Source organism: Pipistrellus hanaki (genome assembly GCF_964339955.1).
Source record: "Pipistrellus hanaki genome assembly, chromosome: 5".
In the NCBI taxonomy this organism is placed as follows: domain Eukaryota; kingdom Metazoa; phylum Chordata; class Mammalia; order Chiroptera; family Vespertilionidae; genus Pipistrellus; species Pipistrellus hanaki.
The window spans coordinates 91,745,442-91,761,670 of record NC_140507.1 but is presented as its reverse complement, the minus strand read 5'-3'; the positions used below and the strand labels follow the sequence as shown (position 1 = coordinate 91,761,670).

Below are 16,229 nucleotides of genomic sequence, written 5' to 3'. Positions count from 1 at the left end.
GCATAGGCTCCGGATTTTCCTTTTATGTCTCTAACTCTTAGATGGATGTAGAGAACCCCTACCTCTGTCAGATACTTGAGATGATTTTTCTACAAGCCTTCCTTCTGAATTAGAGATTGCAGGCTCCATGCAGTACTGAGCAGGTTGTTGGAAGTCATCGCTTGATTTGCCTTTTTATCTTTCCTGCAGCAGAAGAGGAGGGAGCTACAGTGATACAGAGGGTCTGGGTTAAGAATGCTGACTGAGAAGTCAGCCCCATAGGGTGCAGGTTGGAAGACATTTTTCACTTGACAGCTGTTGACATTATGATGACCCTGGACTGAATGCTGCACACTCAGCAGTAGTCCACCGGCACAGGTGTAAGGAAGGTGGTGCAGCCTGGCTGCATGTGTTAGAGTCTGGTGGGGCTCCCTTACCCCTATCTGATGCCTCAGAGTGCCCCACAATTCAGGTTTTTCTTGAAGGGAGTGCAGATAAAGAGGTATTTGGGCAGGATAATTCTTTGCTCTGCAGGAAGTTTGCATTATAGAATGGTTAGCTTCCCAAGGCCTAAGGCATAGCCTAAGACCAGTGGCCTCCCTCCATATTTTTATTGATTTTTTACATAGAGGAAGGGAGAGGGATAGAGATAGAGAGCTAGATACATCGATGAGAGAGAAACATTGATCAGCTGCCTCCTGTGCACTCCCTACTGGGAATGTGCCCACAACCAAGGTACATGCCCTTGACTGGAATCCTTGACTGGGACCCTTCAGTCCACAGACTGACGCTCTATCCACTGAGCCAAACCGGTTTCGGCAACAGTATTTTTTTAAATGAATAATTTGGGACTTTAGGAATAGTTAATATGGAGAAAAGACTGAGGTGAGTTCAGGGAAGATGTATTTGACTATCTGAACAACTGTTGTGTAGAAGAGAGATTTTCATTGGTCCTGGGAAGTACAGCTTATATTTAATGGCATCTTACAGCTTATTGAGAGGATTTTTTTCTTCATTATACAATAATGATGTATCTTACAGTTGATGGTATTTCACACGATAAATAAGTGAAATACAATTATCTCTTTATTGGTGCTTCTCCAGAGAAGAGAACCAAGGACCATGAATGGGCATTTAGGAACCAAGATTTTAGTTATAAGATAGCCCTTTCCTTTTTTAAAATTAAACCTTTATTGTCGAAGATATTCCATATTCTCATTTTTCCCCCCTCTGTCCCACCCCTCCCTTTACCCCAGGCCTGTTGTCTATGTCTATGGGCTATGCATATATGCCAACAAGTTCTTTGGTTGATCTCTTTCCACCCACCTCCACCTTCCCTCTGAGATTACACAGTCTGATCTATGCTTCTATGTCTCTGGATCTATTTTATTCATCAGTTTATTTTGTTCATTGGGTTTCACATATGAGTGAGATCATGTGATTCTTGTCTTTCTCTGACTGGCTTATTTCACTTAGTATATACTCTCCAGGTCCCTCCATGCTGTCTCAAAGGGTAAGAGATCCTTCATTTTTATTGCTCCCTAGTATTACATGGTGTAAATGTACCACAGCTTTTTTATCCACTCATCTACTGATGGGCACTTACTTGGACTGTTTCCAGATCTCAGCTATTGTAAATAACACTGCTATGAACACAGGGGTGCATACATTCTTTCTGATTGGTGTCAGGATTCTTAGGATACATTCCTAGAAGTGGGATCACTGGGTCAAATGGGAATTCCATTTTCAGTTTTTTGAGGAAACTCCATACTGTTTTCCATAGTGGTTTCACCAGTCTGCATTCCCACCAGCAGTGTATTAGGGTTCCCTTTCTCCACATCTTTGCCAGCACTTGTCATTTGTTAATTTGTTGATGATAGCCATTCTGACAGGTGTGAGATGATACCTCATTGTTGTTTAATGTACATCTCTCTGACCATCAGTGACTATGAGCATTTTTCATATGTCTGTTGGCCATCTGTATGTCCACTTTGGAGAAGTGTCTAGGTCCTTTGCCCATTTTTTCGTTAGATTGATTGTCTTCCTTTTGTTAAGTTTGTCTGGTTTCATTTTTTGCACATTATCTGTCTTATTTTCCCAACATCATTTATTGAATAGACTGTCTTTAATCCATTGTATGTTTTTGCCTCCTTGTCAAATATAAATTTACTATAAAAGCATGAGTTTATTTCTGGGCTCTCTGTTCTGTTCCACTGATCTGTTTTTATGCCAGTACCATGCTGTTTTGATTACTGTGGCCTTGTAGTATAGTTTGATATCAGGTAACATGATTCCTCCAACTGTGTTCTTCTTCCTCAAGATTGCTGTGGCTATTTGGGGTCTTTTGTGTTTCAATATAAATTTTTGAAACATTTGTTCAGTTTTGTGAAATATGCCATTGGTGTCTTCATAGGAATTCCATCGAATCTGTAGATTGCTTTGGGTCTTCTGGACATTTTAATGATGCTAATTCTTCCTATACATAGACACAGTATATGCTTCAATTTATTTGTATCTCCCTCAGTTTCTTTCTTCATTGTCCTGTAGTTTTCCAAGTACAAGTCTTTTACATTCTTGGTTAAATTTATTCCTAGGTATTTTATTCTTCTTGAAGCAATTGTGAATGAGATTGGGGTTTTTTGTTTGTTTTCCTTTCTGATAGTTCATTATTGGTGTATAAAATGCAACTGATTTCTGGGTATTTATTTTGCATCTTGCTGTGTTTTTGCAAATCTTTAAAGTCAGGTGTCTGAGACATTCTTAAATCAAGGTCTTGAGGCCAGACTGGCTTTAAGAGTGAAGGATGAGGAGGTGGTCCATAGTTGGGGGATACTTTTCTTCTCAGAGGGATCCGTATTATTAGATTCCCAAGGGATTTACAACCTAAAATGATTAACCAGTGCCTTCACTAGTGTTCTGGTGATCTACTACATTATTTTCATTTTGCTTCACCTGCAGCGTTTTAGTTTCCTTTCCTATCAGTCTACTTGGTCTCCTCTGTAACATGATGAGAGACTGCCTGAGTCTGGCTCTCTCTCTAGTTGCTTTAAGAGTCTCCTTTGCCCTTTGAGGATAGAGTTTTTATATAATCAAGAGCAAGTGGAAGGAGAAAACACTCCTGCATATGTCTCCTTTCCTGCTCACATGAGCACTTCACTTCTGACACTTTGGTCACCACATGTGTAGGGGGTTTTCTCTATACCAAGCAATCTCAGCAACACCAGCTGGGTGTCCCATAATTCAGTTGAATTCTGACACTACCTGGAGTTAGCATCAGCTCTTACAGGTTAGGGGCTCAGTCCCAAAAGACCCTGCCCCTCACATGCACACACACCTTCAGAAACCTTCACAAGTCCTAGATTGTTGCCTATACTTCTGACCAACTGGCCATAAATCGAGGTTTCCACAACCCCTTTCTAGGGGAAACACTTACTTACATTTACTGGTTTCTTTTAAAGGATATAAAAGCAGGGGTGGGAACGTCTGGCCCATGGGCCGTACAAGGCCCTCATTTAGCCTGGCCCTGCCAAGGCATTGGGGATGAGTTAATTAAATAAATGTTTGACCAAAGACAGCCGGCTAATTTTTCAGTTGACAGTTTTGTATGGCCTGCAAATGATGTTATAAATATCCAAGTGGCCCTTGGCAGGAAAAAGGTTCCCCACCCCTGTAAAGGCTACAGACAGATAACCAGATGAACACTTACAGAGGACAGGGTATGGGAAAGGCTCTCTGACACCCACCCTCCCTTCATCTGCACATGTTCTCCAACCCTGAAGCTCTCCAACCCGAGATTTGTGTGGCGTCTTCCTCACTGAGCCCTCATGGATCATTACGTCGGTGTCCAGGCCCTCCCTCCCCTGAGGATGGGGATGGGGGGGAAGTTCTGGGTGTCTCATCGTGGCTTGGTTTTACTGGTGACCAGCCCCATCCTCAAGCTATCCAGGAGCTGTCAGGAGAGGCCTCATTACAACAAAAGACTCTCCTATCACCCAGAAAATTCCAAGGGATTGAGGAGTTCTGTGTCAGGAACCAATGTCAAAGGCCACAAGACATGATGTTCCTAATGCTTATTGCTTAGGAAGTTTCAAGGGTCTTAGGAGCCCTGTGCCAGGAACCAGAGGTAGAGATAAATATCCTACACATAGATCCCACACATGACACGTGTGTGTGTGTGTGTGTGTGTGTGTGTGTGAGTGTATATTTTTTTTCACAGTAGGTAATTTTTCACTCTCTCTGAAAGGTGAAAGTAAAGGAGCCTTGATTATAGTATGTGCTCAGCAAACATTGTTGAATGGATGGTTGAAATAATTAAACACTTCTTCTCTCGCACAGTTTTCCAGTTGAAATTAGGCGGTGCCCACTTAGTGTTCTTTGAGTAAATGTGAGGATGGATTGCTTCCCCTGGCTGGCTACCTGCCAGCTTTCCCTGCTCCTTTCCAGCTGATCTTCAAGAGGGAGCCTCAGAACTGGTTCTAAAACCCTGTTTGTACCTGGTGTGATTATAAAGCAATGAGACTGATTGTCATGTGTCGTGTGTGGGATCCGTCTCAGTTACTTTATAGCCATACCTCGTATCTACACCACAGACCATTGCCTGTTGAACAACATTTAAACGCACAAACCTAAGGTTTCTAAGTTGAAGTTTAAATGGTTTAGCATAATATTATGATTTGCTCTAACTTTACTGATCAGAACTTTTATTTCAGACAGATAATTAAAAGGTTAACTTTGTTGCTTGCTTTAAATTTGCAGTTTTCATTTTTTGGGTTTTTTTTAAATCAATATTTTGATAAATTGCTATTCTGATAAAGTGGATGGCACAATTTTGAATAAGATAACACAAAGGTATATGTTCCATTGGATTAAATTTTTCATAAACTACTTTTAATTAGCTACTTTGAATTTATTTTCAGTTGCATGTGATCTTTCATTGCACATGTTACAAGGATAGTCATTTTAGATAGATATGATAAATTAAACATATAAATACTTAGTAATGTTATTATTCATTGAAGAAGTCTTTGAAAGGGCAAGTTATGGGGGGGTATTTTGTCTTGGTGATCTACATTTATATATACAAACCTTATTCAGTTTTGTTTTGTTTTTAATATATTTTGATTTTTTGCAGAGAGGAAGGGAGAGAGATAGAGAGCTAGAAACGTCGATGAGAGAGAAACATCGACCAGCTGCCTCTTGCACACCCCCTACCGGGGATGTGCCCGCAACCATGTACATGCCCCTGACCGGAATCGAACCCGGGACCTTTCAGTCCGCAGACCGACGCTCTACCACTGAGCCAAACCAGTTTTGGCCCTTATTCAGTTTTTAATAGTGGTTATAACTTTTTCTTCCCCAAAATAAAATGTTTATTTTCCTTCCTCTACTAGCCAGAGTTTTTGGGGCTTTTTGAAGAAAGCAAGGTTTAAAAGTTGCATGTTGCCCAGACAGCTTCAGCTTATGACAAGACAATTAATGACAGCTAAATTGGTGGTAAAAAAAAAAAAAAAAAGCTTCCCTTTTTCCTTAAAAGAAAGAAAAAGGAGGAATGGACTGTAATTTCATGTTGTGCATCCGAGAGTCACCTGCCTTTATTGTAGTACAGTAAATTATGTAAGTGAAAGAACTAGGTGATTAGAAGTGCAACTTGAAAACATCTTTAGAGGCCCGATGCATGAATTTGTGCACCAGTGGGGTCCCTCGGCCTGGCCTGTGGAATCAGGCTGAAACCACCTCTCCAATATCCCCTGAGAGGTCCCGGATTGTGAGAGGGTGCAGGCCAGGCAGAGGGACCCCACTGGTGCACGATTGGGGTGGGGGAAGGACTGTGGGAGGGCTTCAGGGCATGTCCAGTCCATCTCGATCAGTCCCCATCAGCCGAACCCCAGCAGCAAGCTAACCTACCGTTGGAGCATCTGCCCCCGATGGTCAGTGCACATCATAGCAAGCGGTTGAGAGGCCTTAGCATATCATTAGCATATTATGCTTTGATTGGTTGAATGGACAACTAGATACTTAGTATATTAGGCTTTTATTATATAGGACTCAATAGCCCATGACTGTGGCAGAACCTCTGACAGCTGTTAGGAGCTGGAAGCAGTGTGACGCCAAACTTGTCCAGAGTGTTGAAGGTTGGATTTATCTCAGAAAGAGTTTGATTTCCAGCAGGGTTCAGGGGGAAACTAGAAAGCAGCCTTCCTCCAGTCAGTCTGGACTTAGGAACTTTTTAAAAATATATATTTTATTGGTTTTAGAGAGGAAGGAAGAGGGAGAAAGAGATAGAGACATCAATGATGAGAGAGAATCATCGATTGGCTGTCTCCTACACACCGTACTGGGGATTGAGCCTGCAACCCAGGCATGTGCCTTGACCAGGTGTCAAACCGAGACCTCCTGGTTCATAGGTCAATACTCAACCACTGACCCATGCCAGCCAGGCTCAACTCTTCTTAATAAAAGATACCGCCATTTGGCATTTTGCTGTTGTTAATTGTTATCAGATTTGTGTCCTAACGCTCAGTGCTATTTTACAGCTGCACCTCCTGTATTCTTTCTATTTCTTGTACTAGTTCTATACACAACAGGTGTCACATCATGTTTCTAAGAATGATTAGTGTAAAAAGTACCAATTTTTGTATTATAAATAACAGCATTTTTCTCCTTTTCTTAAGGATTTGGACTTCCTAAAAAGCAGTTCAAGATGGAAAACATTTAACAAAGAAAACTAAGCCATGGTTTTATTACGTTTCATATTGTCTGTTTTCACATTTGACTGATAAACTTTTTTAAAATATAGTTGTAATACAAGTTAATATGGCTCTTAATACTGCATTTGTTTATGCTTTAAATCTAAGTCTTAAGTACAAAGAACAAATTCCTCCTCTCGAGTGGTGCCAGCATACATATACCCAACTGTAACTTCATTTCCTTTAAAAAGTTGAATCTGAAAACTCTTGCTTTTAGCAGAAATTGTAGTATAGTTTTTCTAAGCATTTTTATATATTTGATGTTCCCGTAATTTTAAAATGTATATGTATTTATTTTATGTTACAGGCACTGGAGATATTATTGCTGTCATGATTACAGAACTGAGGGGTAAGGATATTTTGAGTTATCTGGAGAAAAACATCTCTGTACAAATGACAATAGCTGTTGGGACGCGAATGCCACCAAAGAACTTCAGCCGAGGCTCGCTAGTCTTCGTGTCAATATCCTTTATCGTTTTGATGATTATTTCTTCAGCATGGCTCATATTCTACTTCATTCAGAAGATCAGATACACAAATGCACGTGACAGGAACCAGGTGAGCTGCCAGTACTCTAGTGATTGATGCCTACCGGCCAAGGAGTTTGTAAATATCTGCCTACATGGGGAAATTACTAAATTATAGTGATCACTTGGAGTGTGTTAGGTAGATGGTTAGCTTAATATCATAATGTGATCTAGCTAATTCTAGTAGCATGAGGAAATACAGAAAGTTGCATATTTAAGCTAGTAGCACTGGTCATCAGGGGGAGGGGAATGGAGAGTGGATGAGGGAAACTTTTCACGATACACATTTTTCCCATGAGAATTTTGAACTGTGGTTATTATCTATTCATAAAAATGTAAAACTATTAAAAATAATGTATCTACCCTGGCTAACCTTAGCCTTGGGTGCTGGTGAGAGGGGCAAGGACGGATAGAAGAGCTGCATCACAGTAGCCAGCCTAGGTATCCCAAGGACCAGCGCGGCCTGAGTGCTTGGGGGACTTCAGATGGGTGAACAGTGACCCAGGAGGACAGGGTGCTGCTTGTAGGGGAGCCCCACACAGAGGATTCAGTACATTTGTGACTTGATTCGTTTTGATGTGCTGTCAGCAAAATATCCTCCCTGGGAGTTGAGTTCGAGGTGTTAAGTCCCTGACAGTCTTAAGGCTTTTCTCATAGGAAACTAAGAAGTGAATTGCTTGGAGAATGGTTTGAAGGCATTTTTTATATAACATCATCCTCTCCTTAAACAGTCCATACAAATCCTCAGGTGGGAGGGAGGGGTGAAATTTCCATCCTTCCTCATTCCAGGGAGAGGAGCACAGACTGGTTGGAACAGGTATAAGTTTAGATCTTGGCCTTATCACCCATTTGCCATAGTTCCTCCTGACAGTTTGTTTAGCGTCTCAACTTGTTTCTTCATCTGAAAATCAGTATAAAATATCTGAAAACTGCTTTATTGCATGTTTATCTACCAGGCTCTGTGTAGTATTTTGTACTCCTTTAACATTTTTTATTATAATTTTCATTTATAATTTTAGACTTACAGAAAAATTGCAAGAATAGTCTAAAGTATTCCCTTATCCAGATTCTACAGCTATTAACATTTTACCATATATTTCCTTTTCTATGTGTATATTCTTTTTTTAACCATTTGAGAGTAAGTTTGGGAAATGGTGACCCTTAACCTTTAAATACTTCATTATGTACTTTTTAATATAATACTATAGGTCTTTTCTAAGTTTTGTAAAATTGTCTTAATAATGTCTTTTATAGCAAAGAAAGCCCTGGATTGGTCTGTCAGACGGTATGTTGCATGCACTAGTCATGTCTCTTTTTCTGTGTCATGACATTGACACTTATGAAGAGTTACTAGAGGCCCATTGCACAAATTCATGCACAGGTGGGGTCCCTGCCTGGCCAATAATTGGGGCCAATCAGGGCCGTCTCACCCAGTCTCGATCAGGGCCAATGGGGGCTGGCCAGCTGGTAGGGACCATGGAAGGTTGGCCAGCAGCCCCAATTGGGGCCTCTCTGGGCCGGCCAGCCAGGGAGTGACTGTGGGAAGGCTCCAGGTCATGTCCCCAGAAGCAAGCTAACCTACCAGTTGGAGCATCTGCCCCTTGTCGACCAATCGGTTGGACACTTAGCATATTACACATTTATTATTTAGGATAGGCCAGTTTTTTATGAGTTTGTCTGATGCCTACTATTCCTTCATTATTAAATCCAGGTTACATGCATTTTTGTCAGCAGTACCAGTCTTTTATATCTGCTGAAGTTTTGGTTTTTTTTGTTTGTTTGTTTGTTTTTAAATATATTTTATTGATTTTTCACAGAGAAGAAGGGAGAGAGAGAGCTAGAAACATCGATGAGAGAGATACATCGACCAGCTGCCTCCTGCACACCCCCCACCGGGAATGTGCCCGCAACCAATGTACATGCCCTTGACCGGAATCGAACCTGGGACCTTTTGGTCCGCAGGCTGATGCTCTATCCACTGAGCCAAACCGGTTTCAGCAGTTTTGGGGGTTTTTTTAAGACAGGGAGGAAGAGAGAGAAAGAGAAACATTGACTGGTTGCCTCCTATACATGCCGTTACCAGGGATCAAACCCACAACCTTTTGGTGCAACCAACTCAGCCACACCCGCCAGGACTGGATTTTTTATTTTGAGACTAGAGACCCGATGCATGAAATTTGTGCCTGGGTAGGGTCCCTAGGCCTGGCTGGCGATCAGGAACGATATGTGGGGCCACTGGCGAGGTGATCTGAGGGCCCCCGCTGGCACCCGCCTTGGCTGGCCTGGGGCCTGCAGACCAGGGGCAGCTCCTACGTTGAGCGTCTGCCCCCTGGTTGTCAGTGCCTGTCATAGGGACTGGTCGTTCTGCTGTTTGGTCAATTTGCATATTAGGCTTTTATTATATAGGATAATTGTAGATTCACATGTATTTGTAAGAAATGAGACAGATCTCATATACTCTTCACCCATTTCCTTCCACTGGTAAAATCTTGCATAACTAGTAAATACTCAACCAGGATATAGAGATTGATATAATCCACTGGTCTTATTCAAATTTTCTCCAGTTTGACTTGTACTTGTGTATGTGTGTCTGTGTGTGTATTTATGTCTATGCAGTATTGGGTGACCACTACCTCAGTCAAGGTACAGAAGTTTGTCACCAGGACCCCTTGTGCTTTCTTTTATAGCCTCAGCCACCTACCTCCTTCTTATCTAATCCCCAAAAACCACTAATCTGTCTCACAACTATAGTTTTTTTCATTTCAAGATGCTATGTAAAGGGAATCACATAATAAATACTTAACCTCTAGAGTTTGGATTCCTTCGCCTAACCTAATTAATTCCCTTGAGATCCTTCCAAGTTGTGTGTTATTAATATTTTTACTGCTCAGTGATATTCCATGGCTTGGATATAGCAGGATTTGGTTAACCAAATTGTTTCCAGTTTGGGGCTAGCCTATGTAATAAAGGCCCAAGCAACCATTATGGTGTAATGACTAGAATGACTAACGATCAGACCACCAACTGTTAGCTATGGCGAGCACTGAGCCAGACCTTGCTGTCAACACTCTGACAGCCCCAAATCCCATTCACCCGCACCCCTGACCCTGGCAGGAGAGGAGGGAGACCCATTCCTCACGGAATTGGTCATTGGTCAGCAGATCAGAGGATTCTGCTTACAGTGAGCTAGTGACCCAGTGCATGAAATTCGTGCACAGGGAAATTGTCCCTCAGCCCAGCCTACTGCACCCTCTCTAATCTGGGACCCCTCAGGGATGTCCGACTGCTGGGGGATGTCCCTGTGGGATTGGGCCTAAACCAGCTGTCAGACATCCCTCTTGCAATCCAGGACCACTGGCTCCTAACCGGTCACCTGCCTGCCTGCCTGCCCGATCACCCCTAACCATTCTGCCTGCCGGCCTGATCACCCCCAAATGCCCTTCCCTGCCAGCCTCATGGCCCCAAACTGCCCTCCCTGGCCAGAGACCCATCCACAGCTGGGCACAGAATGCTTGCCTCATTGCTGGGGCGACAACACAAACGTTCCACACCCTCCATGCCAGAGGCCCATCTGCGGGCGGGTGCAGTGCTTGCCTTGTCTCCCTTCCCCACCCCCACTCCCACCCTCCATCCCAGCTGCTCCTTGCCTGTTGCCCAGAGGCCCTCCATGGCTGAGGTGGAATGCTTGCCTCGTCACCGTGGCGACAAAGCAAGCATTCCGCCAGGCTGCTCATGTATGTTTCCTGCTCTCAACGGCTACCCCACACACCCCCCACCTGGACTGGGGAACTCCCGCGGGGCTGAGAGGACTGGGCACCGCCATCTTGTGGCTATGGGTGCTGCCGTTTTGTGATAGAGTGATGGTCATTTGCATATTTCCTCTTTATTAGATAAGATGGTTTGTAAAACTTGGAGATGGCAAACTTGATAGTTTTCATTTAGGAATGGATATTATTGAAATGCCCCATGAAATGATTTGTAATGGATCTATTATTGAAGCTAGCTTTGGAAATATTGTATCTATAGGTAATGTTAAAAATATACCTAAATGTGCAATTCTTTATCCTAAAAATGAGCACCTTTATAAATTAAATAAAGAAATTTTGGATATACTTGATGGAGATTTTCACAATTTGAGTGATGATTCCATCAATTCAACGGATGATGCAAAAAAAGGGAAATTTTCCCATCTAATTTCTTAATAGTATTACACCTTCAGGAATGCCGTGTCATAAATTAAAATTGAAAGTAGGTGCAATCATTATGCTACTGAGAAATCTTAATAGTAAATAGAGTCTTTGTAATGGTACTAGATTTATTATCAAAAGTTTGTGACCTAACATAATTAAAACTGAAGTATTAACAGGATCTGAGGAAGGAGAGGTTGTTCTCATTCCAAGAATTAATTTGTTCCTGTCTGATGTTGGTCTCCCATTTAAATCAATTCGAAGACAGTTTCCCATGATACCAACATTTGTGATGACAATTAAGAAATCACAAGGACAAACTCTAGACAGAGTAGGAATATTCCTACTTGAACCCCTTTTCGTACATGGTCAGTTATTGCTTTCTCTTGAGTTTGAAGAACATGTGATGTTAAAGTTAAAGTTGTAAATACTTCATCACAAGAGAAATTAGTCTACCATTCTGGAAGTGTTTTTACTATTAATGTGATATACAGGGAGATATTAGAATAAGTTTAAAAAATTTATCGTATCAATGTTTTTATATCCTATTTTTGTTGTTTTTATATCATGTTATGTTTTTATGTCATATATTTGTCATATCATGTTATTGTTTATTAATAAATTTACATATTATTTTCATATACATTTTATTACTTTTCTTTAATTTCTGACATTTCTATTATAGAGAAAGGGCAAATAGCAATATTAAAATATTTCTTCTAATTAATTCCCTTTCAGTGTGCATGAATTCGTTCACCAAGCCACTAGTTATAAATAAAGTGACTATGAACATTCATTTTCAGGTGTTGTATAGACATGAGTTTTCATTTCCCTGAAATTTGGGGATTTTTATGGAAAGCATTTACTTTATTTAATAAGAAGCTGCCATACTCTTTTCCCAATTGATCACTCTTTTACATTCCCAGTAGATACATTTCCCTGATCCAGTTCCTCTATGTAATCTTGATGACATTTGATGTTGTCACTATTTTTTATTTTAGCCATTCCGGTAGGTGTAGATACCTCTTTTGTGGTTTCACTTTACATTTCCCTAATGGCTACTGGTGGTGAATGTGTTTTCATATGCTTATTTGCCATCAGTATAACCTTTTCAGTGCACTGTCCATTTACGTATTTTATCCATTTTCTACTTGGACTGTATTTTTACTATTGAGTTTTGAGAGTTCTGCATTCCAGATATAAGTTCTTGTCATATTGTGGTTTGCAAATATATTCTCCCAGTTTGTATCTTGTCTTTTCAACCTTTTAAGAGGTTCTTTTGAAATTCAAAATTTTTAAATTTTGATGAGGTTCAATTTATTGATTTTTTTTTTCCTTTTATGAGTCTTGGTTTTCTAGTCAAGTCTAAAGATTCCTTTTTCTAAAAGTATATAGTTATGTTTTATTGATAGTTTTACATGTTACATTTAAGTCCATTTTGAATTAATTTTTATATAAAATGTGAAGTTTAGGTTGAGGTTACTTATTTAGCTTATGTATGTCCAATATTGTACTTTTTTCAAGTCAGTTGGGCATATTTTGTGTGGGTATGTTTCTAGGTTTTCTCTTCCACTGATGTCCCTCTATCCATACCACAATGTCTTGTCTGTGTATTAGGTTTTGGTATTGGTTAGGGTGAGTCCTCTCACTTGACTCTTATTTTTCAAGATTGTTTTAGCTATTCTAGGACTTAGAGCCTTCTCCATATAGAAACTTTTTAATCCTCAGTTAAAAATACATTTTTATTGATTTTTATAGAGAGGAATGGGGACAGAGAGAGGGAGAGAAACATTGATGTGAGAGAGAAACATCAGTTACCTCCCACATTTGCCCTAACCAGGAATCGAACCTGCAATCTTTTTTTTAAACCTGCAATCTTTTATTTATAGGATGGCACTGCAACCAACTGATCCATCTGGCCAGTGCTCTTTATACACATTTAAGAATAAGCTTGTCTGTATCTCTGCCAAAAATAAAAATAAAATAAAAAATACCACCCTGCTGGGCTTTTATATGAATGCATTAAACCTATAGATTAATGCTCTGACTGGAGTGGCTCAGTTGGTTAAGCATCTTCCCATGCACTTAAAGGTCTCTAGTTCAATTCCTGGTCAGGGCACTATCCCCAGTAGGGGGTGTGCTGGCGGTAGCCTATTGATGTTTCTCACATCAATGGTTCTCTCTCTCTCTCTCTCTCTCTCTCTCTCTCTCTCTCTCTCTCTCTCTCTCTCTCTCTCTCTTTCTCTCCTCCCCCTTCCTCTCTCTCTAAAAATTCAATTAAAACACATTAAACAAATAAACCAACAAAACCTATAGATTAATTTGGAGAGAATTGATATACACTGAGTGGCCAGATTATTATGATCTCTGAACACCTAGTAATCTGGCCACTCAGTGTGTGTGTGTGTGTGTGTGTGTGTGTGTGTGTGTCCTATCTAATAAAAGAGTAATATTCAAATTAACCATCACTCTGCTACACCCACAAGCCATGCCCACCAGCCAATCAGAGAGGATATGCAAACTAACCCCAACCAAGATGGTTGCGACCACAGATAGCAGGAGGGAGGCTTGGGTTTCCTGGCAATGGAGGAAGTCAAGCTTTCCGCATACCCTGGTGGGCCCAGGCCTCCACTCAAGGATACAAAGTTTTCAATTATAGAAGGTAAATAAATTCCAACAGAAGTGGCAGCAGCCATGGAGCTGGAAGAGCAGGAGGCTAGAGTTGCCCTGGGCGATGGAGGAAGCCAAGCTTCTACAGCCCTGGCCAACTAAGGCCTTCACTCCAGGCTACAAAGTTTCAATTATAGAAGATACATAAATTCCAACAGAAATGGCTGCAACCACAGAGCAAGCAGAAGGCTTGACTCCACTCCAGGCTACAAAGTTTCAATTGTAGAAGATATATAAATTCCAGATACCACAGACTCCTCGTCCAGGCCACCCCACACCCAAAGGGATCCCCCACCCTGATCCAGGACACCCTTCAGGGCAAACCAGCTGGCCCCCACCCATGTACCAGGCCTTTATCCTAGCTAATACCTAATAAAAGAGTAATATGCAAATAGACCATCACTCCAACACACAAGATAGCTGCCTCCATGTAGTCAAAGATCCTGCCCCCATGTGGACACAAGATGGCCACTACAAGATGGCCAGCAGGGGAGGGCTGTTGGTAGGGACCAGGCCTGCAAGGAAGGGCAGTTGTGTGTGATCAGGCAAGCAGGGAGGGCAGTTGGGAGGCACCAGGCCTGCAAGGAAAGGCAGTTGAGAGGGACCAGGCCTGCAAGGGAGGGCAGTTGGGGGCAATCAGTCCTGCAGGGGAGGGCAGTTAGGGGTGACCAGGCCAACAGAGGAGGGAAGTTGGGGGGGCAAACAGGCTGGCAGGGGAGCAGTTAGACATCAATCAAGTTGGCATGGAAGTAAGTAGGGGGTGATCAGGCTGGCAGGCAGAAGCGGTTAGGGACAGTCAGGAAGGCAGGCACTCGAGCAATTGGGAGCCAGTAGTCCTGGATTGTGGCATCAGGCCTAAACAGGCAGTCAGACATCCCTCTCGGGGTCCTAGATTCGAGAGGGTGCAGGCTGGGCTGAGGGACACCCTCCCCCTCCCATGTGCAAATTTCATGCATTGGGCCTCTAGGATATATATATTAGAGGCCTGGTGCATGAATTCATGCATGGGTGGGGTCTGGCCAGCCTGGCCATGGGGAGGGGACATGGGTGGTTGGCCAGCCTGGTTGAACTCCTGGTCGAGGGGACAATTTGCATATTAGCCTTTTATTATATAGGATAATGTGTTCAGAGATCATAATAATCTGGCCATTCAGTGTATTTACCATGTTGAATCTTCCAATCTGTGAACTTTGCATTTTTTTACCATTTATTTAGGTCCTTTTTTATATTTTTCTTCAGCACTTTATAGGTTTTAGCATACAGATCCTGTATATGTTTAAAAACCTAAGAATTTCACTTTATTTGGAGTGACTATTAATGGTAACATAATGGTAAATGGACTGTGTTTTAATTTCAAATTCACTATGTTCATTGTTAGTATTGAAATGTGGTTGACTTTTATTGTGCAACCTTGGTAAACTCACTTATTATTATAGACTAGAGGCCCAGTGCACTAAATCCATGCGCTGGTAGGGTGCCTAGGCCTGGCTGGCGATTAGGGACAATCTACAGGGCAACTGGCAGGGTAATTGGGTGACCCCCACTGGCACCTGCCTTAGCTGCATTGACATCTGCCCCCTGGTGGTCAGTGTGCATCATAGCAACTGGTCATTCTGCTGTTCGGTCTATTTACATGTTAGGCTTTTATTATATAGGATTGATTGTAGTATTTTCTTTATAGACCATCATGTTTATTTGCAAATAGGAACCATTTTATTTCTTCCTTTTCAATCTTTACGTCTTATTTTTTCTTGCCTTATTGAAATGGCTAGAACTTCCAGTACTACTTTGAATAATGTGGTGAGAATGAGCATTCTTGCCTATGCCTGATCTTAGAGGAAAGGGTTCAGTATTTAATTGTCAGTAATGTTGTTAGCTGTTGTGTTTATAGAGTTTATTATCAAGTTGAGGAAGCTCCTCTCTACTTCTAGTTTGCTGAGAGTTTTTATCACAAGTAAGTGTTGAATTTTGTCAAATGGTTTTATGTGTCAATTGATGTGATCATATAATTTTTTTGTTTTCTTTTAACTGTTGACATGGTGGATTGCATTAATTGATTTTTGAATGTTGAACCAGAACTTGCATACCTTAACTAGCACATGATCTAGCCTTGCATACCT

The 16,229-nt window shown here is 41.4% G+C and overlaps 1 protein-coding gene across 5 annotated transcripts in view; it reads left to right on the top strand.

The window, feature by feature from the left end:
* The window catches only part of RNF130 (ring finger protein 130), a 110,516-nt gene that overhangs the window by 36,566 nt on the left and 57,721 nt on the right, over nt 1-16,229 (top strand). For all 5 annotated transcript variants that reach the window (XM_084885269.1, XM_084885267.1, XM_084885271.1 and 2 more), the window contains exon 3: nt 7,033-7,283. In XM_084885269.1, the coding sequence (XP_084741395.1) occupies nt 7,033-7,283 (251 nt within the window). The remainder of the gene's footprint in view (nt 1-7,032; nt 7,284-16,229) is intronic.